Below are 24,980 nucleotides of genomic sequence, written 5' to 3'. Positions count from 1 at the left end.
AATTTAATTGTGTAATTGCCAACGGCTTTGTTTATTCAATTAAATGTACTCGCCCTATTTATCTCTACTTTACGCAAACATTGAAGTGCGTTCAACCACGACATTAGCCAATTCCATTTGAATGCCAGACGAATTTGGCCATTAAAGTGCTCCATTTGCAGGTGCTATAAAACAATCGCGGCCAGAATCTCTGCCAATTAGTTGGAAGGGGCTTTACAAACGGTTCGGATCGATTTCAATTCGCCTGGTCGGGCCAGTGATGCACTTCCTCATTTCGCTGTGGCTGTCCCTGTGGCTATTGTGCCTGTTTTGGGCGAAATGCCAGGGCCAACTTATCCGCGTTCCCATGCAATTTCAGGCCTCTTTCATGGCCAGTCGCCGTCAACACCGTGCCGGTAGATCATCCCTCTTGGCCAAGTACAATGTGGCTGGGGGACAGGAGGCAACGTCGAGGAATGGTGGAGCCACTGAAACGCTCGATAACCGATTGAACTTGGAGTACGCAGGACCCATTAGCATTGGATCGCCGGGTCAGCCCTTCAATATGCTGTTTGACACCGGATCTGCCAATCTCTGGGTGCCAAGTGCCGAGTGTTCGCCGAAGAGTGTGGCCTGTCACCGTCATCATCGCTATAACGCCAGTGCCTCGAGTACTTTTGTTCCGGATGGCCGGCGATTTTCCATTGCCTACGGAACTGGAAGTCTGTCGGGAATATTGGCCCAGGACATGGTTACCATTGGTCAACTGGTGGTGCGGAATCAAACCTTTGCAATGGCCACCCACGAGCCGGGTCCAACTTTTGTGGATACCAATTTTGCGGGCATCGTGGGACTGGGCTTTCGGCCAATAGCTGAGCAGGGAATTAAGCCATTGTTCGAGAGCATGTGTGAGCAGCAGCTGGTGGATGAGTGTGTCTTCTCGTTTTATCTGAAGAGGAATGGCAGTGAAAGAATGGGTGGAGAACTTCTGTTCGGTGGGGTGGATAAGAAGAAGTTTTCGGGATCCCTTACCTACGTGCCCCTCACTCATGCCGCCTACTGGCAGTTCCCATTGGATGCCATTGAAGTGGGCGGTACTGCAATCAGTCACCGTCGACAGGCCATCGCGGATACGGGTACATCTCTATTGGCGGCTCCTCCCAGGGAATACCTAATAATAAATAGTCTCCTTGGCGGCTTGCCCACCTCAAATAACGAATATTTGCTCAATTGTTCTGAAATCGATGGCTTGCCCGAAATTGTGTTCGTCATTGGAGGACAGCGATTTGGCTTGCAGCCCACAGATTATGTAATGAGTGCTACAAACGACGATGGCTCGAGAATTTGCCTATCTGCGTTTACCTTGATGGAAGCAGAGTTCTGGATTCTGGGAGACGTTTTCATCGGCCGATATTACACCGCCTTCGATGCGGGCCATCGGCGAATTGGCTTTGCCCCAGCGGCCTAAGCAGCACGTTTTTCGAAGTTTCGTTTCCGGCGAGTAGCAAGTATCTGCTCTATTTAATGACAAAACTTGGACATGAAACGGTGCCGCAGAGAAATCACGAGAGTTGGTTACACTGAGAAACCACAAATAAACCAGTTGGTGGAAAAAACAGCTGACCAACCCACGTTCCGGTTTGGTACATTTGTTGATTAGCTAAGGTAATCCCCTACTGGAAGATATATGTTATGTCTGTGAACAAACTTTCAATATATTCTTCTTTTAAATATATGTTCCGGCGACATTATTATTTTTATAAGTTGTATGCTTTGATTGATTTAGTTTTTGATTGTTCATTTCTTTTATTCACATTTAGATGACTTAAAGTCATGTAACACTAGTAATATGTTTGCTTATAATCATTTTTCTACCGTAAGCTAAAAAATAGTTGCCGATTGAATAATTAATTAAAAATTTTTGTTATATTCATAAATATATACAACAATGATATAATTATATGTATTGTATCGAGATAAGGTTAATAGCGTGAGAGTGCAGTAAACTCTGATAATAATCATTTATATATGGGTTCCCTTATCTTTGTCTATTAATTTCAAACCCACGTATACGTGTGAAGCACGTATACAAAAAATATAAAAAAAATCACCGACATCTGGTTTGTGACGTTTCTGCATATACTCACACTGAAAAAGTACCTGGAATCGCCCCTAGCTTAAAATATATAAAAGAGAGATTCACTCTGTGCAGTAGTCAGTTATAGAAATATATTCAAGATGAGATCTAGTTTGTCTCTGGCCCTGCTGCTCGGTCTGGCTTTAAGCCAAGTTGGTGCTAGTTGTCCGGAAAGCTGTCCCGATACCGAGAATGTCGTGTGGGCTCTTGGAGGCGGATGCAATGTTTTCCGCAATAAATGCTACTTCAACAAGACGAACTGTCAACCAGGCTATGGTGCGAAGATACTTATTTAAGGAATTATAAAACTTGGTGTTTAATTAGTAAACAAATTGTTTAGATTTGACCATCACCACAAAAGAGGAGTGCCAAAAACAATGCGCTGATGCTTGTCCTGCAGTTTATCAGCCCACAGGCGGAATCTATAAGGGTGAGCTGCGAAACTTTAGCAATGAGTGCGAAAAGATTGTTCACACCTGTCGGACTGGCGAAAGTAAGTAATTCCCTAAATAAAAGGGGTTCTTAGATTAATACTTTGTATTTTCACAGCTTTTTTGTAGAGCCCTTTGCTTATGTACTGAAAGTCCTTAACTAAGAATTGAAATACATAGGTCTTTGTTCCATAAATAAAGCTTTTATCTTTATGTAAATTTTGCATTTTTATTTGGATAAGCTTTAATTTTAAGTTTGAGTGGAAAATTGTACGCTTGATGAAAATTAAAAGTTTTTGAAGTACCATTGCAAGTTATCTTTATTAAAATTGATAGCAACCAGTGTGCGATCACAAGCGCCTTTAAAAAGTGTTATTTACAGTGTTATTTATTAACAAACAAAAAACCCCCACACATCTGGCAGTTTCTGCTGCTTGAATAAATTAACGCCAAAAAAGTTTCCGAAGACGTGCCTCCAAGCTAACAAAAACATATATAAGTGGAGGAAGCACACGATCGGTTCGATCAGTTCATCCCAAAACTTCGCGGCTTTTAAACATGAAGTTCTTCCTCTATGTTTGCCTATTGCTGTGTGTGGCTTTAAGCGAAGTTAGTGGTAACTGCTCAGGAAAATGTCCCGATACGGAGGAAGTTGTTTGGGCTCTTGGAGGTGGTTGCAATGTTTTCCGGAATAAATGCTATCTCGACAAGGAGAACTGCCACCGAAAGCCAGGTAAGCATTGCTTCTTATATCTTGTTATTATTAATTAAGAGCTAATGAAACGATATAAATATTTAAAAGCTTTGACCATAACGACAAAGGACGAGTGTCAAAAGCAATGCGCCGACTTTTGTACAGCTATTTACCAGCCAACAAGTGGAACTTACAACGGCAAAGTCCTAAACTTTGGCAACGAGTGTGAAAAGCGAGCTCACACCTGTCGCACTGGCGAGAGTAAGTTCAGCTACACTTTTACATATTACAACTTACTCATTTCTCTTTATGCAATTTTACAGCCTTTTTGTAAGCTACGCAGAATGTTTTAAACGTGAACGAAAATAAATGATCTTTACACCTAAATATATAACTAATAGTTGTTTTATCTATTATGGCCCTTAGGGGTTTGAAGCATGAAAGCAAGTATTAAAGTACTCTTCTATGTTATAAATATTTTAAGAACTAATTAAAGATAGCATAGGGTAACTGCTGGCCTATTACTGTTAAATATAAAATTTGTAATTAGAAAACATGATAATTTAGTAAAATTATCAACTTGTGTTGAGAATGTGACTTTTCGTTGTAGTTTTCCATTTTTATTTAATTATTATACCTAGGTATACTAGATTTGCTTAAGAGTATGTAACATGTAGAAGGAAGCGTTTCCGACCAAATAAAGAATATATATTATTGATCAGTATCAATAGCCGCGCCCACCCTAACTTCCACAAACCGCCAAAAACTGTCAGTGTTGAAACGGGTATCAGATAGTCGGAGAACTCGACTTTATGTACAGCTGCAAATTAATTATATTGCTTAGGTGTTGTCGATATGTACTACGATTCTAGTTAAAGTGGAAGCGAATACTTATTGTTTAATTACTTTCATTGTTAAGCTCAACTTAATGACCTTATCTGATTCAAATTCTGATTCAATGGTATTGTGTTGGTAACTACAAAAGATTCAACGCTCTAAGGATTGATTACCCCAGAACATTCGTATTATTTGAAGCACTTCAACTAGCTAATTAACGGGTATCCGATAGTCGAGGAACAATACAATTCGCTATTGCGAAATTATGTATAATGAACTACATACATATATAATTATTTGTTACTATTTTATGATATTAAAAGTTAGTTTATATATGTTATTACTTAGCGCCTATTTGTAAAGTCTCGCTTTTTCAGTGTAGGGTAATCCATTTCTAATAACTATTTTATATTTTATTTGAATATTATTGAAGTATAATGAAGATCGTTAGTTATAAAAGTGAATAAAAAGCTGCATATAACAGAAATCAGGCCATAGTTCCCTTTTTTATACCCGTTACTCGTAGAGTAATAGGGTATATTACATTCGTTGAAAAGTATGTAACAGGGTGAAGGAAGCGTTTCCGACCATATAAAGTATATATATTCTTGATCAGGATCAGTAGCCGAGTCGATCTGGCCATGTCCGTCTGTCCGTCCGTCTGTCCGTCTGTCCGTCCGTCTGTCCGTCCGTATGAACGTCGAGATCTCAGGAACTATAAAAGCTAGAAAGCTTGAGATTCAGCATGCAAACTCCAGAGACATAGAAGCAGCGCAAGTTTGTCGATTCATGTTGCCACGCCCACTCTAACGCCCACAAACCGCCCAAAACTGCCACGCCCACACTTTTGAAACATGTTTTTATATTTTTTCATTCTTGTATTAGTCTTATAAATTTCTATCGATTTGCCAATAAACTTTTTGCCACGCCCACTCTAACGCCCACAAACAGCACAAAGCTGCCACGCCCACACTTTTGAAAAAAGTTTTGAAATTTGTTCATTTTTATATTAGTCTTGTAAATTTCTATCGATTTGCCAAAAACCTTTTAGCCACGCCCACTCTAACGCCCACAAACCGCCAAAAACATTCAGTGTTAAAGACTCTCCTTCGCACTTCAAATTGCTGAGTAACGGGTATGAGATAGTCGGGGAACTCGACTATAGCGTTCTCTCTTGTTATATTTTTGTTTATAATTTGGGCCATGCGGTGCTTTTTCTAACATGTTTCAATATAGTATTACTTTCTATTCTTAGTTATTTGTTCACGATAATCTTCCAAGTAATCACACCTAAGTACACGTTGCACAAATCGAATGGATTTTTTTCTGTCTGTTGTGAGAGGTTACTTAAATGTTTTGTGACTCTAAAATACAAGACGAGTATTACAGCCTGCACTTGAACGAGTTGAGAATTATGTGGCGTCAACAAAATAATTTAGCATACAGTGAATTAATACCGGGAATAAGTACGCGTTCCGACATGAATTACAATTCTTCATTTTTTTTCTAAGCCAATTTTTAAAGATGCTTTTGTAAACATGCGAATAGGTTCAGTCAACTCGGGTTGACATACCTGAGGGCTTAGAGTTCAGAACACTAGGTATGGCGAATAACTGGATAACTGGATAACTGGATTAAAGAATCGCTCAAGTTGAACGTTCCTAGCCTGCATATACCATAAGGTTGTTATTTATGCCTTGCGTTAGAGTATTTATATTATTTAATTAGCTGCTTACGGGCGAAGCTATTGCGGCTCTTATCTTTCAATTAATTTCTAATTAAAATGGGTTTCTTATTAAGTTTAAATTATTGGACTCGGCTTCTTCTGTGCTTTGGGTATAAAACCGCAACTGTTCCTGTGAAACAGCACCAGTTGGCTCACGAGTAACGAAACAATTGTAATTTCAGCAAGCAAATATGGCTCTGCGTTTCCTTGTTCTTCTCAGTGCTTGGATGGTCCTTGCCCAAGGATCCTTTCTGCACGGATCTGATATTATTGGCGCAGAAGCGGAGGTTCCCCAGGAAGGATACCTGCCTGTCGAAGATGCTTCAGCGCATCATTCCCTTCATCACGAGCCATTGTCTGCAGAAGTAGGACACCATCATCAATTAGGACATCTCTACCAATCTCAATCGCATCATCACGAGCATGGACCCCATCATCACCTAGAATCGCACCATCACCTATCTGAGTCCCACGATCATCATCAGTTGTCAGAGTCGCATCATCTGATCCACGGATCTCCGCATCACCACTATCACGGTTACCATCACCACCAACAACTCGAGGCACCAGTTCATGGCATTCACGGATCCCATCATCAGCATCACATCCACGGATCCCCTCATCACCACCACCATCTGGAGGCCCCATATCACGGAACTCACGGATCTCATGGTGTACATCACCTGCTTCATCATCGCAACTGCCACGCCACCATCCACTGCCCCAGGGTTCATAGTCCAACCTATGCCACCGATGGACATCTCTGCTATAAGGTGGAGAACTCCTGCGAACTGGCCATTTTGAACTGTCTGCGCCGCAATGAACTTAAGCCAGGTTGGTTATAATCTTATCATAAGCAGTATCACAAATGATTTCATTGTTTACTTGCAGTTTTGAGACACATCGGACGGCACGAATGTCATCATCTCCCCAGCGCTCACAGGTCCCACTAATTCTGAGCTCAAAATAACTGAACTTGACCATAGCTTCTTAATTATATTCTATTATGGCTTGTATAGTCTTTCTATCTCGAAATATATTGTTGTCAAATGAAATAATGTGTTATTTGTCGGTGGTGTTTACTATTTGGTCGAATTGGGGTATGCATATATCAGATTTTGGAGGGCATGTAGAAAAAAAAAAAAATTTTAAATAAAAAATATTGGCATTCTTCGTTACCAGAACTTAAAACAGCTATTTGTGCAACCCAGAATATAACTATATTTATTAGCATATAAGAACTGGTGGGCTTGACAGGTCTTCATATTGAAATCAGGCCCATTTTATTCCATACCGGCAAACTATAATTGATAAGATGGACAGCTTAAAATATAGTATTTGAAAAAAATGGCAACGTATTACAAAAAAAACTAGAACGAACGCCTTAGTCGAGTGTCTCGACTATTAGATACCCATTATTTCAATTCGATTGGCTTCAAAAATAGATCATACTCTTCTTACTTCTTTAAAATGATCGGAAATCTGGAGTCAACTCATAATCTACGATAACTGGTTTATTTATATAATAAGTAATAAATGTTTTACGGAACACTAAATTTATGGAATTTTTGAGAAATGCACTTTAAATATAAATATATATAATATAAATATTTAATATATAAATATATAATATAAATATTTAATATATAACTATATAATACATATATTTATAAGGATGGGTGCAATAAAAAGTTGTTTTGCTTAGTTGATAATTACAGTACATTATTACATTAAATACATTTTAAATTAATTAGGGCCGAAGCAGTAATTGCCTTGTATTATTTAAATTGCATTACCTTTCATAATCAAGATTAGGAATCGGTTTAAAGTGCAATAAACTGGGTCAACTTAGAATTTGGATGACACTGCATGACATCACATAATTACAATAATTACTTGAAATTTATGAACTTCAACTCTTGGAACTTCTGACTTTCTGTTTTTTCTCTGGTATAAAAGTCCAGAGTAAGCAGCAGACTGCATCAGTTGCTTAACAAACAATCAGCAAAATATTCAAATATCCAAATGGCAGCCCGCTTCATTGTAATCTTCAGCGCCATATTGGTCCTGGCCCAAGGATCAAATCTTTTGCCCATCGAGCAGGAAGCCGAGGTGCCAATCCACTCTGGTGCTCCTGTCGCAATCATTTCGCAAGGTCATCCATCTGTGTCCCAGTCCGTTGGTTCTGCCTACGGTCATGGCCAACTTCAAGGTCCAGTTTCAGTTGGCGGCGGTCATCACGGAGTCGGAATAGGGTCGGCTGGTGCACAACCCTATGTGACAGCACCTCGTCCTGCTGTGTCCTACGCTCGTCCTGCTGTGTCCTACGCTCGTCCTGCAGCCGTGGTGGTTCCTGCTGTGGTGGTTGCTCCCGCGGCTCCCATTCGCCAGCCTCATGGAGTCCCTGCCCCAGTTGTTGTGGGTGCTGGTCACGGAAATGGCTACTATGGTCGCCATCATGGCTAAGAGCCCTACAAATACTCTACTCGAATCAATCTGCGAAACTGTTTGACACACTTTATAGAAACCCTATTGAACTACTTAAAATTAAATTTTTACAACCACAATAACATAAATAAAAAATATGAAACCAATTCTGTCGTTTAATTTTTGTAAAGCTCTTTAATAAGTCTTAGAAACACAATTTATATAGTTGAACCAACTGTCCACATAAGCTGGCATTCCAGATTGCAATTTTGTGGATATAATACATTAACACATTAGTAGCTGTTAGATCGGAAAAACATTAAGTTATCAAATTACGAAACAATGTATTCTGGTCACTCACAAAATGTTCACATAGATATTCTTAAAACACTCTCCAAAATTGTCAAATAGACCAAGAGAGCACGCTATAGTCGAGTTCCCCGACTATCCGATACCCGTTACTCAGCTAGTGGAAGTGCGAATACAAAATTCTACCATTATTCTGGCATACTGATAGGGTCCGGAAAAACTATGAATCCATCCAGCCATATCCCGCCAGAGTTCCCGCCATTTTCCGGCATGTACCGAAATTTTTAAAAAATGTAGTTCCTAAGATTTCGACTTTCATGTGAACGGGCAGACAGACGGACGGAAACAAAAATTAATTTTATATGGTCGCAAGCGCTTCTTTCTACCTGTTAAATATTTTTAAACGAATCTAAAATACCATTTTACTCTACGAGTAACGGGTATAAAAATATGATTGAAACTAAAATATTCCATTGAAATGTATTAAGCTTTTAAGTTCATAATCCTTTATTTGGCATCCAAGAGAATTGCAAAAGCAAATTACTGAGATGGTTGAGATTGGTGAGTCAGATATTATTTATTTTAAAATAATTAATTACACGCTTTTGCTCTCTAAATTTGCGGGTGTTTTAAATGTATATAAGTTTACACTTTCCAACTAAAACCATCAGTTGTCCTACAAGCAATACGCACAAAGCAGAAAATCAAAATGGCTCTCCGCTTAATTTTCGTATTCATTGCCACAATCGTCCTGGCTCAAGGATCACATTTTTCGTCGCTTGAGCAGGAGACTCTGGTGGGAGTGCATCGCTCCGGAGTGGCTTCATCTGGGGCTCCTGTCGTTGGTGTTACCCGTGGCCGCTCAGTTGCTTCTCAGGCTCAGCGTCCTGCCTCTGGTCACGGATCCATCTCTGGACCTATTCAAGGATCCCGTCGAGTGGGCGAAGTTTCAGCGGCCGGATCTCGTCCTCATGGTGGTGCCCCTCGTCGTTCTTCTGCAGGCACTTATGGTCGTCCAAACGGAGGCGGAGCTGCCACAGGAAATGTCCACCGCAACCAGAAACCTTATTAAACGCATCCACAAAATTTTACTTCATTCTGTCCCGATCTGAAGAAATGTTCCAAACCCCAATCATTTAAATGAACTCTACGCTGTTCTTTCTTCACTCTATATGTAATAGTTATAATCTGCAAATAAAACTCTGATAAGCATATATGAATACCCTTATAACAGTTGGGAATATCTTTAATGCAATTAGTTGGGTAATTGAGTAATTGTGATCTAATGCTCAACAGTTAAAAATCATTGTATTTCCGAATTGAAGCATCGTTTATTACTGTGATATTAGATATGAAGTATCGTTTTTGTCAACCATATTGATACACCAATTTCAACATATGTACCTTGGATAAAAATGCAATTGGACTCAAGTTGTAGATACTAAATAAGAAATTTCAAGACAAATCTTTTTAAAGTGATTTCGATCTTGTCGCTCCTTAGAAATGTCTAATTTCACATAACCAGAGATATTAGATATAATCTTTTTATTTGCCATATGAGAAGAAGAGCCCTAAGCTGTTAACTTGACTTATAATTTATTTGTAAAAAGTAAATTTATCTAATTTATGTATTGCTGGCATAAACAATTTAGAAATAAAACAATACAATTATTGTAAAGTTTATTGACCGAGCAAAAATGGGAACAGCGGGTCTTTTCTATAGCCTTGTAAATCTCCTTAATGTAAGCGATTATCTTCTCGTGAAATAATGAGACCAATGAACTCCAGTTGTATCTTCGTGAAAGGTTCAAAGGCAAATGTACTTTTCTCTCAAGACATCTAAAATGATTATCATTTAATGAAGTGCTTTGGTATTTGTAATTATATAAAAAGTTTAAATACTTGAGTTCGACTATAAAAGCTTTAATTTCCACGTTGAAATCATCAGTCTCACCTGAAATACTAATCCCAAATAACCAAAATGGCAGCCCGATACCTTGTTGTCTTCAGCGCTATATTCGTCCTGACTCAAGGATCAAATATTTTGCCGGAGGTAGCAGTCCACTCTGGGGTTGCCTCGTCCGCTGCTCCGGTTGTTGTTGTTCCTCAAGGACATCAATCAGCCTACCAGCCACAACGGCCGATCTACAGCCATGGCCCAGGATCCATTCCAGTCGGAGGACCTCATCGTGTGATCGGATCAGGATTGGCTGGTCCTCATCATTCGGCCTCGGTATCCTACAGTCGTCCAGCTGCCGTGGTCGTTCCTGGTCCTAGAGTCGTTATCTCAGCTCCCCGAGTGGTGGCTGCCCCAGTGGCTCCTATCTACCATCCCCATGGAGTGGCGGCACCAGTTGTTATTGGTTCTGGTCACGGCAACATTCATCAGACTCGTAGCCTTGGCCACAAGCCCTATTAGGTTGCACTATAAATTCACGCACGTGAAGCCATTGCAGTAAAACCGTCGCAAAAAAATGATCGATTTATACACATTTTTAAAAACTTTACTTTTAACTTCTTATTACAATTGAAATAAAAACTTGTACATCAAAATATTGTTTATTCATTTAATTACTGTCGGTATCTAAAAATATACCACAACTTTATCACAATATTTATAATTTGACAGGCTGGTAATTTGAATACTTCATCTACATACTGGTAGTAGCATACCAATCTTTTTCAAGAATTTCGATAAGCCCACTTTTTTATGTTTTTAACAAAAAAGTGTAAGACGAAAAACGTCAGAAATGTGTTTGTTGATACACGTATTTCGAACTCATCTTTAAAACCATATTTCATATGTGAAATCTTTAAAAAACCTTTAAGATGGAGATACCCAAATAACATGGCTTCTGAATAAAACTTCAATTGGACCTTGTACTTTGTCTTTATACTCCTTACTCTGGCGGGATCTGGGCAGGCGGACTCTGGACTCTGGGCGTTGCAAAAAGTTTTTCATACGGACGGACAGGCGGACAGATGGATATGGCCAGATCGACTCGGGTATTGATCCTGATATCATATATTTCATATGGCCGGAAACGCTTCCTTGTGCCTGTTACATACTTTTTAACGAATCTAGTTTTACTTTACGATTAACGGATGTAAAAAATAGAAGGTTGGTTCGCCACGTCCTGCAAGTTATTTAATATCAATCCACTAACCACACATCAATACAAAAACCTGTTACGCTAATAATAAAATATATATTTTTCAGTCACTATAATTTCATTTAATATGAAGCGTGATAATGAGGCTAGTGAGTAATATTCCACACTAAGTAAAGTTCGAAGTATTTAATGTATATAGAAACGGGAAACTCCCGCAAATATGATTTGTTGCATTCAGTCTGTAAGTACATTTCATAATACATTTCACTAATTACTTAAATAATTAGGTCTTAAAAGTAATTCTGAATTTCTGGCTGTCTTTATATTTTTTAATGAAAATTCAGCGTATAAAATAGAAAGCTAATGCACACGTACCATCAGTTGCCCAACAAAGATCTTAAATTAATTTTTAATCTGAAGTGAAAAACAAAAAAAACGAAAAATATGTCTTTCCACTTTGTTTTCGTTTTCTGTGTTCTGATCGTCCTTGTTCAGGGATCCCATATAACGCAAGTGGAACCTGTATACTCGGTGGAAGCTCATTCTGCTGGGGATGTTTCATCAGGAGCTGCTATTAGTTTCCCCGAAGTGCGACCAGCCCCAGGATCCCAGGCTAAATCCCCAGCGGTTCGCCCAGTTGCTCCTCGACTTGTGGCTACTTCTGGTCGTCGCCAATCTGGATCCAACTCTCGTCCTGCTGTCATCGGTAGCACTGGACGTGCTATCGGCGGAGGAGCTAATCATGCCCAGAATCGCAATAGGATTCAAAAACCATACTAATTTAAAAAGCTAAATCAGTGCCCGAAAAAATGTTATTGAGGAAGAGCAATTAATCAAATAAAAAACAATTTTTAAAAACTACATTTAATTTTTCGACCAATATGGTGATTGGCCGATGCGGCTTATCCCAGTGGTGGGGCTGCCACTTACCGTCATCGGGGAGTGCACTATGGGGCGAACGACCACTTTTAGTGGAATAAACCCATTTTTCAAAAGTCGTTTAAAAAATTTGTTGTAAATTGAAATGTATTCAAAAAACATCAATCTATCATGTTGCGTACTTGAAATTTTAAAAGAGGGCGCCACTGTTCAGTGAACAGCTGTTTAGTCAGCTGTTTCGTTTGCGCTGCCACACCGATATCCGCATTTTTGTTAATCGCTGAAAAATCTTTTAACTTTGAAGTGACAAAAAGTGCATAAACAAATATCAAAATTGTTACTTATAACATGAAATCCAATCCTTGTGGTTTGTAATATGTGTTTGTGATCGTCAAATGTTGAAATTAATTGTGGTGTCCCCATAATCTTCTGTAAGTTCTAACCCTAATAAAACACAGTTTTTGTAGTGTATTCTAATTTTTAAATAGAGCAACAAAGTGAGTTCGGCTCTCTCCGTTTCTAAAACCTATTATATGTTGTAGAGTTATCAATTCTTAGTATATGCTATTAGTATAAATGCACACTTTTGGACACTTTCTCTAAAATTTAACTTTTAAGGGTCTAACCTCAAAGTAAAAAACTGCAAATTGTTCGAGAAATAGAAAGAAAAGACGACGAGTAATGCAAAAAATAACGTTAATGTAACTTGGTAACTCCATACATTACGTTGACAAAAAATCCCCAACTTGTTTTGGTTAAATTTTACTTATATGTACCTTTATCCCCGCACCCCGCACCCCGCACCCCGCACCCCGCACCCCGCACCCCGCACCCCGCACCCCGCACCCCGCACCCCGCACCCCGCACCCCGCACCCCGCACCCCGCACCCCGCACCCCGCACCCCGCACCCCGCACCCCGCACCCCGCACCCCGCACCCCGCACCCCGCACCCCGCACCCCGCACCCCGCACCCCGCACCACGCACCCCGCACCCCGCACCCCGCACCCCGCACCCCGCACCCCGCACCCCGCACCCAGATCCGGAAGGAAGAAGCGCTGCAGCCAGGCAGATCTAGCAATTGTAGTTTTTTTGTCAGTGCACAAAAGGAAAAAAAGGCAACGCGGACAACGAATCTTCGGCTGCAGCTACCCAAATAGGGCAGGGTAAAATCTGCGACCAAGGAAGGCCAACGGACCGCGGAAGAAGTAGCCACCGATTAGTGGATTTTTGTCAGTTGGCTCGCGCGCTTCGCCAGCAGCATGTATTTATAAAGATTGAAAATCGAAAGAAAAAGGCCGATCCGCTCGCGAATGCGCTGAACGCGATTTAAAACTAATAACTAATATAAGACCCGCATTTAGGGCAAATTTAAAGAAAGTAAAAAATCAAAAAAAAAAAGGAGGAAAAAACCTAACTACGGGGAAGAAAACGATAAATATGTTTTTGTAAATTAGGTTAAGAATTTTTATTATTGTGGAAAAGTAATGCGCAAATTAATGTGAAGAGGAGTGTCTGATTTCTTTGCTTTGTGTTTTATGTTTGTGTTAACAGGAGAGGAAGAATAAAAATAACAGGGATACCTCATAAGAATGTGTGTGAAGTAATAAATATTTTTATATTTATAATCAAAAAGAAAAACTTTACTCCCAAAGAAATAGCTGCCGTCGCCGAAAGCGCTTTCTCCGATGGAAGTTACAAGAGAAAAGGGTGAGTCACCAAAGAAAAACCATATTGGCCAAATTAAAGTGATGCCCTAAAGGCATTAACGTAGATGTCCCTATTGTTTTTTTTATCCCTCGAAACGCTCAAATAAATACTAACGTAAAAAATCATAAAGGAAATGCAAAAGAAATAAACATAATTACACTGAGCGAAATCCGAAACAGTCACTATTTTAATTCACTCATATTATTATCTTGTATTTTTCTTGTCAATTTTTTATTTATTTTTAATCCTCACTTTTCGTACATTCCAAAACCAATAATTTAATTCAATAAAAATTCATCTTTTTACACATTCGTTCCTATTTATCTTATATGCCTAGTTTTAAGAATGTTTATATGTACTAGTAATAAAATCCAATTTATAATGTGGTAATTCTCTAAGTTTTTGCCGCAGCTAGCATGAGGCCCTTGCGAATAGGTTAGCTTTCAGAAGGGGCCAGCAGGGAAAATTATGATGATGAGATGGCCATTGGCAGCGAAGGCCGCCAACAACACCGGAGGCTGGCCGAGATCGGTTTGGCGTGAACCATTTGAACATGTTTTCCTCTTTTAGTTGTCTGTAATGTGAGTTCTCCTACTTCCGGATCAGGTTAGCTTGTCTAGCACGCGAAAATAAGTAGTATAATCAGAAATAGGCAAATAGGGGATCGCAGCAAGACCACCACCCCCTTTTACCGACAAGCAGCAGCCGGACCATCGGTCGCGTGCGCTCGATACCCATCGAACACCATGTCTGACTTTATTCTTGGATGTGATCTTATAAATAATGGATGATCTTATAAATAAACTTAACTCAGCCTTTTTACCCATGGCTATCAATTCATTTTTTGTTTTTAATTAACGTTTAATATCCAAAAAGTTAAATTTAAACAATCGTTGATAAAAGCAGAATACCATTTACTAAATGAGTTTGTCAAAATACTTGTGCCTAACAAAAATTAGTTGTCTGCGTGCATTCTTATCAGTAAAAAGAGAATGCAAAGGGGAAACCGTATAAAAATTCGGATTCTGTGTGCTAAATATTCATTAATTGCTTTGCTCATCATCTTCGCACCGTTAGTTAACGGTACTAAGCACAAGCTAGGTTTCAGAGAAACAGACAATTTGGTCAAAATATTTATGCCGACTAGTGTAGTTTAATTTCTATATTAAATGAATTGAATATTTCCCAATATTCAACGTCATCCTTACCATTGTAAAATAATAGTAAACAAGTTAAATTCTTTTTATAACATTTCTTATTACTTGCAATAGAGAAAGGTGTGAAAATAGATAAGAGATGGATTAGATAGGATGTAGATATATGTTTGGTCAATTGCCGATGAGTGCTGTTTTCTAATAAGGCTTTTGGCTGCGATAGCTATTCTGGTAAGCATTTCCATGGGCAGCTGCACTTGCACTTGGACGACCATGAGCGCCTGCAGACGGACGACGAACAGCTCCACCATGAGTACGAGATCCGGCCACTCCCACTGCGGCAACTCGACGGGATCCTCCAACAGAACCAGAGAGGGATCCATGCCCAGAGATGGGACGTTGGGGCTGAGGAGCAGTGGAATGGCCACGGGCTATTCCACCAGCTGGAGCTCCAGATGAAATAACTCCAGAGTGATGCACTCCCACTCCAGATTCCTGATTCACCGACGACAAATACGATCCTTGGGCGAGGACGAGCAGGACACTGATCACCAAAATATAATAGAGTGCCATTTTGAAATCAGAATTGGGAACAACTGATGCTGAGCTTCCAAAAAGTGAATCCTTTTATAGCAGAAACCTGGGTAGTTAAATAAATATATTTTATAAAAAATAATTGACAATTTTGATTACGATGTAATGGAGAAACTCAGGTAAGATTTTATCTTGAATAAACTCCGATGACCCAGTTTTGTAATTTCGGTTTTCAGCTGATGATAAATTAGAATAATGGAGTTCAACAACCAGTCTGCTATTATTCATATAAAAAATATGACTAAGTAAATATGAATTCAAGTTAGCACATACTTTAGCAAGCGTTATTAAATGGAGCTGAACACAGAAATTCAAAGAAAAACCCAAAGATTTATCCCACATGCGCAATTTATGCATAAAACATGACTAGCATGACACAGAAGTCTCTTTTTCACAAAATTATGGACTAACTAACATTACTAGCAGCCATCGATTTAATTGGCATATAGAAGACTTGATTAAGCCGTAAACCAAAAAAGCCGTAAAACCAAAAAGCAACTGCGGTTGCCAGGAAGTCAGGCATTTGCGAAAATAGTTTTGAAAATATAGGCTCAAGTGCTAGAGACCCAAAATAATGGGTAACCTTGCCTTATATAGCTCAGGGTCTGTTTTTTATCCATAACAATGAAAGCAAATTAGGCTTACGATTGTCTGAGAAATGGCAAACCCAATTGAGGTTTGATAGGTGGGCAATAATAATGAAAAAATGGTAAAAAATTAAATGTCATGGTGGCCACATTGAATGAAGTTACGTAAAAATAATTTTGTGATTTCTGCAATTTAGAAAGTAAAGACAAGTGTGTGAACCATTTTTGTGTGTATCGCTCATATGTACAAGTATACTTTCAATAACAAATATTTTATGAATTTTTGGAATATCATTTTAATAGGTTTTATTAGTTCCTAACATTGGGCACTCAATTTGCAACTAATGCAAACTCTACTCCAGTGCAACATGACTCATTCGCACCGTTGTCCCACCAGCTGTGCGATCTAGGTGTTAACATTTTTTATTTACCTATTTTTCGTTTGTCAATCTGACATGCAAGCGTTGGGGGTTTCCAGTTACTCGGTTTAATTTTAATTACATTTTTCGTATACAATTAGCTAACAAATCAATGAGAAACCGTTAGACAAAAAGAACAAACACAGAAAAATTGTATATCAACAATTGCTCAATCGATCCGATCAAATAACAAATAACTTTGTGCCGAATATTGACATTTCGTAAGCATTTGAAAAGTGAACGCGACAACAACAAACCTAAATGCAGTGCGTTGGTAAAAATCTTGAACACGTTAAGAATGTTGGCAAGGTTGTCTGCCACGGCAGCTGCTACTTTGTGATTTTGTGATTTTGTGGGCCTCCATCTGAGTCTCGATCCTCCGACTGCGTCTCAATCCGAGAGTCGAACTTAATTAAATTGGATTTTATGTGCCGGATTGGATCGGCCATTTGGGGCCCCGACGACCATGACGAGGTGAGGCTAATCAAATGGCCAAATTGTAGGCGCGTTTACCATGCAGCCACCAGTCAGCCACCAGTCAGCCAAAGTAATGAGCTTTTTGTCGGCTACACGACTCTATTATGATGAACATGGCAATCGTCCAGCGATAAATATCAATTAAGACACCGTCAAATGGCTCAATGGCAGCAAGAAAATTGGAAAACTAATACCGCCGACATGCTAATGTTTTGCTCTACATTGAGGCTGTGCGTAAACAAAAATGTCACACGCCATTAAAAATTAATAGCATGTTTAAATAGCAAAAAGCCAGGTACAAAATAAAACATATGATATTAAATAGAGAAAAAGCAGTCAGCCGGCCTCGAGGCAGTCAAACCGGGCCGATAATACAAAATTCGGCATTAAATGCTCATACAACAACGTCAACCCCGAGTTAAATAAAAGAACAAAAACGTGTCACGAACAACTTTTCAAAAAATGCGTGGTACATTGTTAATACTGATCTTGTTTTTTGCTCTGCTGCTCTGGTCCAAAAATGTTGCACAATATTCGTGCGTTCATGCAAAGCAATTGTCAAACCCAACACAGCCCAAAGCCAAAGGCCAAAAAAATCGATACGGACTCTACTGTTTGCCACAGCCAAAATTTACCACAGGAAAACTTCATTCGGCGGTGTTTTTGGCGAAATTAATATCAATTGCCCCTCGTTTTGACGTTTTCTGGTCTACGCTCATTATTTTCAGCCTCCTTTGCATTGCTTTATTGTACACTATGCTCCCTCCGAGTTTTGACTTATGATGAAGGCACGCCAGATTTTTATATGCGGTTTGACAAATTAAATTAATTGGCTCGTACTGATATACCGCTGATTTGACGAGGCTCGAAAAAGTTGGTCTGTCGAAGGTGCAGCTCGGTTAGCAAATTGAATAGGTACGTGTAAGAAAAAGAAACGACTGCAGATTGAGATTTTATTTTTACATGGGCATTGAAGATCACAGATATCGGAGTAGGAGTTGCTTTGTGGGGCTCAGCCGTTGCTAAATAATTACCGAGTGGTTAGCTGTTGAAAGTGAAATGTGTTTTATTGTGGGGGCGTATATGGTTTCACAGGCTTTAATAGCTTAAGATTAAGATAGCACTAAATTAACTAATTTCGTATTAGTTAATTTAGCTGTTATTGTTTCTTTTTAAATTCATTAACTATTTGTTTAATCAGGACTCTATTTCGTAAAAAGTATGAGCGCAACGGGATTTTTTGAAAAGTTGTCCGGCCTCATAAATAAATTGTATTCTAATGCAATGTAATACAATACAAGCCTTGAACTTTTTGCAAAATATTGCCGTCGGCCATAAATTGTATTTTGCTTATTTTATTGCATTTTAAAGTACTTAAATAATAATTTATTTGCCTACCAATAGCAATTTTAAATGCCATTCAATAGACTCCGAGTCAATTTTTTAAAGACAACAAAAATGTTTCGTATATATTATTGTGCCCATTAATGATACATTCACATTAATATTGAGTCATATTATATTTGCTTTGTATCACCGCTTAAGGATTTTAAAGTGTCTAGTATAGCACCTAAGTTTCATTACAAATAAAATTTCATAAAATGATGTATTTTTATAAACTACAATTTTAATTTCTGTTTTAAAAAAACCTTTTTTATCTAACGCTAAAATCGAAAGACTTAAGACACAAACTGCGCTCCATAAAACCCACCACGGAAATATTCACCTCACAACAAAGCACAGGCAGCTAAACTTGACTCCACTCAAACTTTCACTCAAAAACGAGTCGCGTTCGGGGCGTCTGAATATATTTTGTTTTTTGCCGCTGCAGCCGCCGGCACTTGGCAGCTGATAACCGAAGTTGTTGACTGCTATCGCTGCTCCGCTGACGCCGACGTCGACGGCGGGCCGGCTACGTTTGTTAGCTTCTTTTTGGCTTTTCTGTGGCAGCATCGGCTGGCGGAGCTCAGTTAATTGTTGGACACACTCCGTGGCGGTTGTGCAGGCGGAAGAAATAAAAAGAAATCGGGGCCCTTTCGTGTGAGTGAGTGAGCGGGCAGGAAACAAAGTGCATTGGAAAAGAAGTTGAAGTTAGTGACAAAAGGGTGAAACCCGATAGTAAAAGTTACCCGCAGCCGCGACAAGTGTTCGTTACTTGGTAAATTCTGGCACCAAACAAAAGACTCAGGCAACGAACTCTTTCGTGAACTCCCCGCGCCTCGTCCGTTATTAATTGAGGCCAACTAAGCGTGGGTCATCGTCTGCTATAATTGGATTAATTCACAGCTTTAAGTATTTGCTAACCAAACATAAGCAAATACCTACCCATATACCCAACGCATTTTGAGACTTCATTAACAACGGCGGCTAACGGCCAAGTGGCAACGTGCAACGTCAACAAAATGATCTTAAGGTATGTACGCTGGCTATTTTTTAATGAGCCGCATTTTCAGATTAGGAACACATTTTTCCAGTTAATTTCCTGTGTGTGGCAAGTGAGCGTTTGGGCGTCTCGGAAATGTCTGGACCAAGTCGGTGACTGGTTCTAGCCATGTTTCTGCTCATTTTTATGTAATTTTTACGTGTCTGCTGCTGGTTCTTGACAACTTTCTGTAAACATTTCTCCGGCATTCTCGTTCTGTTTTGTCTCTTTTATTCTTCCCCGTGTATGTGTCAGCTGGAAAGTTCTGAGTCGTTGGCACAGAAAGCTTTCGTTCGGCTTGTGCGGGGAATTCTTGTGATTTTTGACGAGTGATTAAATGGCATTGCGCCATATATGTGTTTTGATTATTTCATTTATATTCAGGCCAACAGCTTCAGCGAGTTAACCGACTCTGTTTTTGCTTGTCTAACAACTGCCCATGCTAATGGCTTCCTGCCACTTTCTATCTGACCATCCACGAGCCATTCCCAGCTCGTAATGATGAACAAATCAGCGCCTGGAGCAACGGAATTAATGAGCGTATAGGTCACGCTCTTGGCCATCTCAGCTTCCGACGAAAACCTCCAAGTCACACCTCCAATGCGGGCTTAAAATAGAGCTTAGCGGGAGATTTCGGTTTCAATTTAAAAAGCAATTATGTTTGGGGCAAAAGATAAGGCTTTAAGCGCCAGGCAATTTTCGAATGCAACAAAGAACTGTTTATTTTTAGATCATTATAAATAGTTTGAAATAATAAAAATAAACCATTATATGCACGGCGATATTTTCGCAGTTCAAATCCAATTTTCGGATCGCTTTCTTGTTAGGCCACCTTTCGGATAATGATAAAATCTACATTATAATTTCTTTCTTTAAAGTTAAATTTTATTGGGGATTTTATTTTGATTTTTATTTCGTTTATTGAACAAATTAATGCATTAGCGTTCTTTTTGACAACAAAATAAGCTTTTCTAATAGTTTCTCAATAAATTCAAAGTAAGTCTTGGATCATACGTTTTACTCTCCTAACTTAAAATATTGTGGATAATGAATGAAAGTGCTCTCCTAACTTAAAATATTGTGGATAATGAATGAAAGTGCAAATTTCATATATTATTTTTGATTTATTTAGCAAATGTATTGAACTCGGATTCAGATAGTTAATTAACTAGGTTACATCATGTATTTATTTATCTGACTTGGTTACTATATTGTGAAGGATGCAACCTTATTATTCAAAATCCGTAAGTAGGCTTACGAGTACGTAGCATATTTGCTATTTCTATACTTAGTGCAAGTCGATCGAGCCGGAGTTTATCCGCTTTAAACCAAGGCTAAGCCGAAGCTGGCCCTCGTTTTAATCGGCCTTAGTCGAGACGGGCGTGTCCAGGTGATTTGTCATGTGCCAGGGAACATGGTCATAACTTCCCGGCGAGTTCTATTGGCTAACGGTAGTTGGCCGGCAGCTGCTCACACCTCGATTACCTGGCCAACGTGGCACACTGCAATGAGCATAAAATCCGGCTGGGTGGAACTTAGCGAGTGCCTGCTAATTGTCCGTTGTTTGCTGGGTCGCCTCGTTCGCTGATTTGTTTTTCCGAGTCCCCATAAAACATAGTTATGACCAAGAACCGAACAGCTTACCTTTTTTTTTCCGTTTTGGTCTTTTGCTGTTAGCTGTTGGCTGTTAGCTGTTGGCTGTTGGCCAAACGGGGTCATTAACATTTGATGCGAAGTTCAAAGCGAGTTGCACAATGCCTCTGGATGGATGTTGAACTTCACGTCCAACCAGTTGCCAGCTGAAATCGATCAGGCAGCGATTTACTTTCTCCTTTAATGTAGAAGACCAGAAACGGATCAACCTGTTGATTTCCTGGCTTTCCCGCCTCGCAGGCCACATCTGCCTCGTGACTTGCCACCAATCCGGTCCTGAGCTCTGCGCAAACTGTTATAAAATGAAGACATAATTGCGGCACAGGAGAGGTGAGAGGTGGCCGAAAGGGGGCGGACGGCGTTGATTTGCGCTCTCCTGGGTGAATTTGTGTCAAGGCTGCCGGCACCTTTTGACTCGGCTAAGTGCACTCCAGCCATTCCATTTGCATGCTCGCATATAAATCAGACAATCGTGGCAGGGCGTTGGTGCCAATTGGGAAAGCGGCATGCGAAGTGCATTCAAAGATCCCCATCGAAATCGAACTCAAATCGAACGAAGTCGAGATTGCGACCGAACGATCAGGAGTCGCATTGTGGTGCGTATTAATGAGGGCCAAAGTCAAAATCCGTCACAGTCAAGCTTTCCTAAATTGATCGGCACTCAAAATTCAATACCAGGTATAGGACGAAAATGCAGCTTATGTGCCTAGCCGCGAGTTGGAACTTTGAGAGACACTGTAAGGAGCTGGATGTAAAGGCATATGTCTCCTTATCATTAAGGTCATTAAAAATATTTTAACCAGTTCGAGATGCCAGAAATGCAACGTGGGGTGTTCACTTTATAGAAATTTAACCGTGCCCATATCGCTCAGTGTTTTTGGGCCTTTGCTCGTGGCCAAATGGCAATATCTTTGGCGCTGGATTCGTTACATAAACCGCCTTACAAGGTTCACAAGACAAGAGGCAGCAAAAGCCATGACTTGTGGTAGCATATTGCCGTTGTTTTCCCCATATTTGGGCAAAATGTCTGTCTGATGTGTTTGCCACAATTACTCGCACAACTCATGCAATCCCTTGCCCCAGAGAAGAGCGGTGGCAGCATTGAAACAAATCATTTGGAGGCCTTACAATGATGGATATATATATGTGTGTATCGGTGGGTACACAATATTTTGCAACTGCTCGATTTCTTGAAGTGAGCGCTGGTCAACATTCACTTTTGACTCGAAGATCTCCTTCTTTTCGGATGCTGCTGATGCTGCTGATGATGCGCCATTAATGCGCTACATTAACGGAAATTACTCAAAATCATTTCACTTTCAAACTCCGAATTCACGTCATGCCTGCCCGCGACTATCACCTCTTGAATGGGTTTTCTATCTTCGGTGTATTTTTGTAAATTAGATATTTTTGATGTTGCTTTGATTTCGCGAACATTGCTGATTGATGTTATAACAAAAGAAAGTCGAACGAGCAGGGATCATGGATCATGAAGAGGATGGTGGCGATCGTTTGATGGAGTGGACGAGTGCTCAAACGTGCTGCTCTTTATGAATGGACGCCTCCGGTGGGCCGTCTATTTACGCTGATTTGAAGATACAACTACGTGCCTCATAGCGATCTTTGGGCCCCTGAAAAGTGATCGAGTTCGGTCTGCTGCTCGGGTGAAAATAGTTTATTTATTTATTTATGTGCCGACTCACAGGTCGAGAAAGTGTAGCGAATGGGTACGACAAAACGAAGATCTCTAAAAATTATGTTCTGTGTCGAAATGGAAAAGGTTTCTTATTATTTTAAGGAATTTGTAGTACATTTTATGACAAGGGGAAACTACAAGAGGTTAATAAGCACAAATAAAAAGGTGTAAATAAAATAAAATACTTCATATTTCTCATGGAAAGTTAGCTATGATTCGAAAAGGGGTTCAAAGACGCATACATTTTTCTCAGTGCTCCTTTTAATTAACCCGCCCACCAGCGTGAGAACCGAAAGTGAAAAGCTGCGATCGGGGCGGCTGTCCGCTGTCCTCTGTCCGCTTATCAGAGAACCCTCCACAGATTGCTAATTGAAATGCAGGGGCTGTCGACGCAATTCGCAGCAGATCTCTGGTTGGATCTCGAATGGGATCGTGAGAGCCCTGGTAACCCAAATCGCGTGCTGCCTTTGATTTGTATGTGCACTCGTCAGAAATTATGTGGCAACTGGCGGCAAAGCTGCGAGGCAGCGGTGCAAATTGAACAGTAACAGATGCAACCGCCAGTTACATATTTTGTGTCTGAGCACATAGATATTTTTCGGAAAACTATTTAAATAAAGCACAAGTATGCTGCATGTCGGTATGCTGGGCAACGCAACATTCAAATACAAACCGAACCCGAATATTCACTTGGCTCATTTGTAGGCAGGCCAAGTGGAGTGCTCACGGGTTTCCATGTTTTTGGTTTCCTATTTTTGTATATACTTTGAGCTTGCAACATTCGCACTCAAATTGATGATGATGACGATGATCAAGCTGATGTGCCAATTGCCAAGCATTGCCGAGCTATTGAATGCCTCCGCCGGCCGCACTAAACCGAAGTATGAGCACAAAATTTGGTAATTGTTGCAGCTATTTCGGGCAACCTGTGGTGGACCCAGGCAGGTGAAAGGCGTCTGCTGCTCACGTGGCCCACTCGCAACTCCCTGTCATTTGCTTTTGAGGATGCTCAGACGCCGCGGTGAAGTGCACTTCAGACTCGGCTAAGAAAGTCAAGGCGGTCGGCTTGTCGCCGAAAGCCAACGCACACTGCACTCAGTTTACTGAGAAAAAATTGTCTAAATAAATATGGGAGATTTATAAACAAATAGTAGAAAGAAATGCAGCTCCTTATCAGGATTTATTAGGTTTTATGGTTTGGTTGCACAAAATATGTGGTTTGAGTTCAAATGGTTCTTCCAATGTCAAATTAACTAGAAGTCAAACAGCACTTTGATCTAAATTATGCCAAACTTTTCTCTGCGTGCAAAATTAATGTCAGACGCAAAAGTTGTTTTCATTTGATTTATGCACAATCAATGGCAGGCTGCAGCCAGTTTTGCATCGAGCGTTTTCGTTTTCGGTCAATAAGCATTGGCATTGAATTTGCCGCTGACTTCGCCTAGCTGATGTGGCTTAGCCACTGCAATTTGTTTGCAATTAGCCGCGAGTTGGCCAGGTATAAATCTGCAAGGGGCGGCCGCCCAATTAATAAGCTGTTAAAAGCGTCAGATTGCCGGCTTCGGTTATCAGTCACTTGATGTGGAGATCAAAGCCGAGTTTATTTATTTATTTCGACTCGCTGGCCAGCTGCAGTTCGCTTACATTCTATTCGAGAGCTTGCAGTCCATAAACTGCACGTTAGCCGTGTCCGATGCTATCGCGATTGCGTGCCGTTCGGGTGATATATCAAAACCC

The 24,980-nt window shown here is 40.0% G+C and overlaps 9 protein-coding genes across 9 annotated transcripts; 8 read left to right on the top strand and 1 right to left on the bottom strand.

Moving 5' to 3' along the window:
• The first annotated feature begins 66 nt into the window (after nt 1-66).
• LOC122621563 (lysosomal aspartic protease) lies at nt 67-1,674 on the top strand. Its single transcript, XM_043799471.1, has one exon. It carries the CDS (start codon nt 260-262, stop codon nt 1,445-1,447), a length of 1,188 nt encoding a protein of 395 aa, XP_043655406.1. The 5' UTR covers nt 67-259; the 3' UTR covers nt 1,448-1,674.
• Nucleotides 1,675-2,200: 526 nt separating this feature from the next.
• On the top strand, nt 2,201-2,766 carry LOC122621608. The gene is made up of 3 exons (XM_043799526.1): nt 2,201-2,392; nt 2,457-2,609; nt 2,666-2,766. Exons 1-3 carry the CDS (start codon nt 2,218-2,220, stop codon nt 2,674-2,676), a joined length of 339 nt encoding a protein of 112 aa, XP_043655461.1. The 5' UTR covers nt 2,201-2,217; the 3' UTR covers nt 2,677-2,766.
• A 311-nt stretch (nt 2,767-3,077) lies between these two features.
• Nucleotides 3,078-3,607, top strand: LOC122621698 (U-Kazal-Dg21.2). Its single transcript, XM_043799653.1, has 3 exons — nt 3,078-3,280; nt 3,350-3,502; nt 3,565-3,607. The coding sequence occupies exons 1-3, from the start codon at nt 3,106-3,108 to the stop codon at nt 3,573-3,575; spliced, it is 339 nt and encodes a 112-aa protein (XP_043655588.1). The 5' UTR covers nt 3,078-3,105; the 3' UTR covers nt 3,576-3,607.
• A 2,388-nt stretch (nt 3,608-5,995) lies between these two features.
• On the top strand, nt 5,996-6,757 carry LOC122621997 (histidine-rich glycoprotein). The gene is made up of 2 exons (XM_043800084.1): nt 5,996-6,638; nt 6,696-6,757. Exons 1-2 carry the CDS (start codon nt 5,996-5,998, stop codon nt 6,755-6,757), a joined length of 705 nt encoding a protein of 234 aa, XP_043656019.1.
• A 1,072-nt stretch (nt 6,758-7,829) lies between these two features.
• LOC122621902 lies at nt 7,830-8,270 on the top strand. Its single transcript, XM_043799920.1, has 2 exons — nt 7,830-8,016; nt 8,059-8,270. Exons 1-2 carry the CDS (start codon nt 7,830-7,832, stop codon nt 8,268-8,270), a joined length of 399 nt encoding a protein of 132 aa, XP_043655855.1.
• Nucleotides 8,271-9,231: 961 nt separating this feature from the next.
• Nucleotides 9,232-9,612, top strand: LOC122621834. Its single transcript, XM_043799824.1, has one exon. It carries the CDS (start codon nt 9,250-9,252, stop codon nt 9,610-9,612), a length of 363 nt encoding a protein of 120 aa, XP_043655759.1. The 5' UTR covers nt 9,232-9,249.
• A 909-nt stretch (nt 9,613-10,521) lies between these two features.
• LOC122622457 lies at nt 10,522-10,959 on the top strand. Its single transcript, XM_043800891.1, has one exon. It carries the CDS (start codon nt 10,522-10,524, stop codon nt 10,957-10,959), a length of 438 nt encoding a protein of 145 aa, XP_043656826.1.
• Nucleotides 10,960-12,097: 1,138 nt separating this feature from the next.
• LOC122622456 lies at nt 12,098-12,433 on the top strand. Its single transcript, XM_043800890.1, has one exon. It carries the CDS (start codon nt 12,098-12,100, stop codon nt 12,431-12,433), a length of 336 nt encoding a protein of 111 aa, XP_043656825.1.
• A 3,160-nt stretch (nt 12,434-15,593) lies between these two features.
• Nucleotides 15,594-15,968, bottom strand: LOC122621906. The gene has a single exon (XM_043799923.1). It carries the CDS (start codon nt 15,966-15,968, stop codon nt 15,594-15,596), a length of 375 nt encoding a protein of 124 aa, XP_043655858.1.
• Between the last annotated feature and the right edge of the window lie 9,012 nt (nt 15,969-24,980).

Source organism: Drosophila teissieri, chromosome 3R (genome assembly GCF_016746235.2).
Source record: "Drosophila teissieri strain GT53w chromosome 3R, Prin_Dtei_1.1, whole genome shotgun sequence".
Lineage (NCBI taxonomy): Eukaryota > Metazoa > Arthropoda > Insecta > Diptera > Drosophilidae > Drosophila > Drosophila teissieri.
This window is presented reverse-complemented; position numbering and strand designations above follow the sequence as displayed.

Excerpts from the sequence above, each read along its gene's own strand:
- LOC122621608 (XM_043799526.1), top strand. The coding sequence starts at position 2,218 with ATGAGATCTAGTTTGTCTCTGGCCCTGCTGCTCGGTCTGGCTTTAAGC. Across the intron at positions 2,393-2,456 it reads GAACTGTCAACCAGGCTATG|ATTTGACCATCACCACAAAA; the intron begins GTGCGAAGATAC and ends CAAATTGTTTAG.
- LOC122622456 (XM_043800890.1), top strand. The coding sequence starts at position 12,098 with ATGTCTTTCCACTTTGTTTTCGTTTTCTGTGTTCTGATCGTCCTTGTT.
- LOC122621997 (XM_043800084.1), top strand. The coding sequence starts at position 5,996 with ATGGCTCTGCGTTTCCTTGTTCTTCTCAGTGCTTGGATGGTCCTTGCC. Across the intron at positions 6,639-6,695 it reads CCGCAATGAACTTAAGCCAG|TTTTGAGACACATCGGACGG; the intron begins GTTGGTTATAAT and ends GTTTACTTGCAG.
- LOC122621563 (XM_043799471.1), top strand. The coding sequence starts at position 260 with ATGCACTTCCTCATTTCGCTGTGGCTGTCCCTGTGGCTATTGTGCCTG.
- LOC122622457 (XM_043800891.1), top strand. The coding sequence starts at position 10,522 with ATGGCAGCCCGATACCTTGTTGTCTTCAGCGCTATATTCGTCCTGACT.
- LOC122621834 (XM_043799824.1), top strand. The coding sequence starts at position 9,250 with ATGGCTCTCCGCTTAATTTTCGTATTCATTGCCACAATCGTCCTGGCT.
- LOC122621906 (XM_043799923.1), bottom strand. The coding sequence starts at position 15,968 with ATGGCACTCTATTATATTTTGGTGATCAGTGTCCTGCTCGTCCTCGCC.
- LOC122621698 (XM_043799653.1), top strand. The coding sequence starts at position 3,106 with ATGAAGTTCTTCCTCTATGTTTGCCTATTGCTGTGTGTGGCTTTAAGC. Across the intron at positions 3,281-3,349 it reads GAACTGCCACCGAAAGCCAG|CTTTGACCATAACGACAAAG; the intron begins GTAAGCATTGCT and ends AATATTTAAAAG.
- LOC122621902 (XM_043799920.1), top strand. The coding sequence starts at position 7,830 with ATGGCAGCCCGCTTCATTGTAATCTTCAGCGCCATATTGGTCCTGGCC. Across the intron at positions 8,017-8,058 it reads CGGTCATGGCCAACTTCAAG|GGTCGGCTGGTGCACAACCC; the intron begins GTCCAGTTTCAG and ends GAGTCGGAATAG.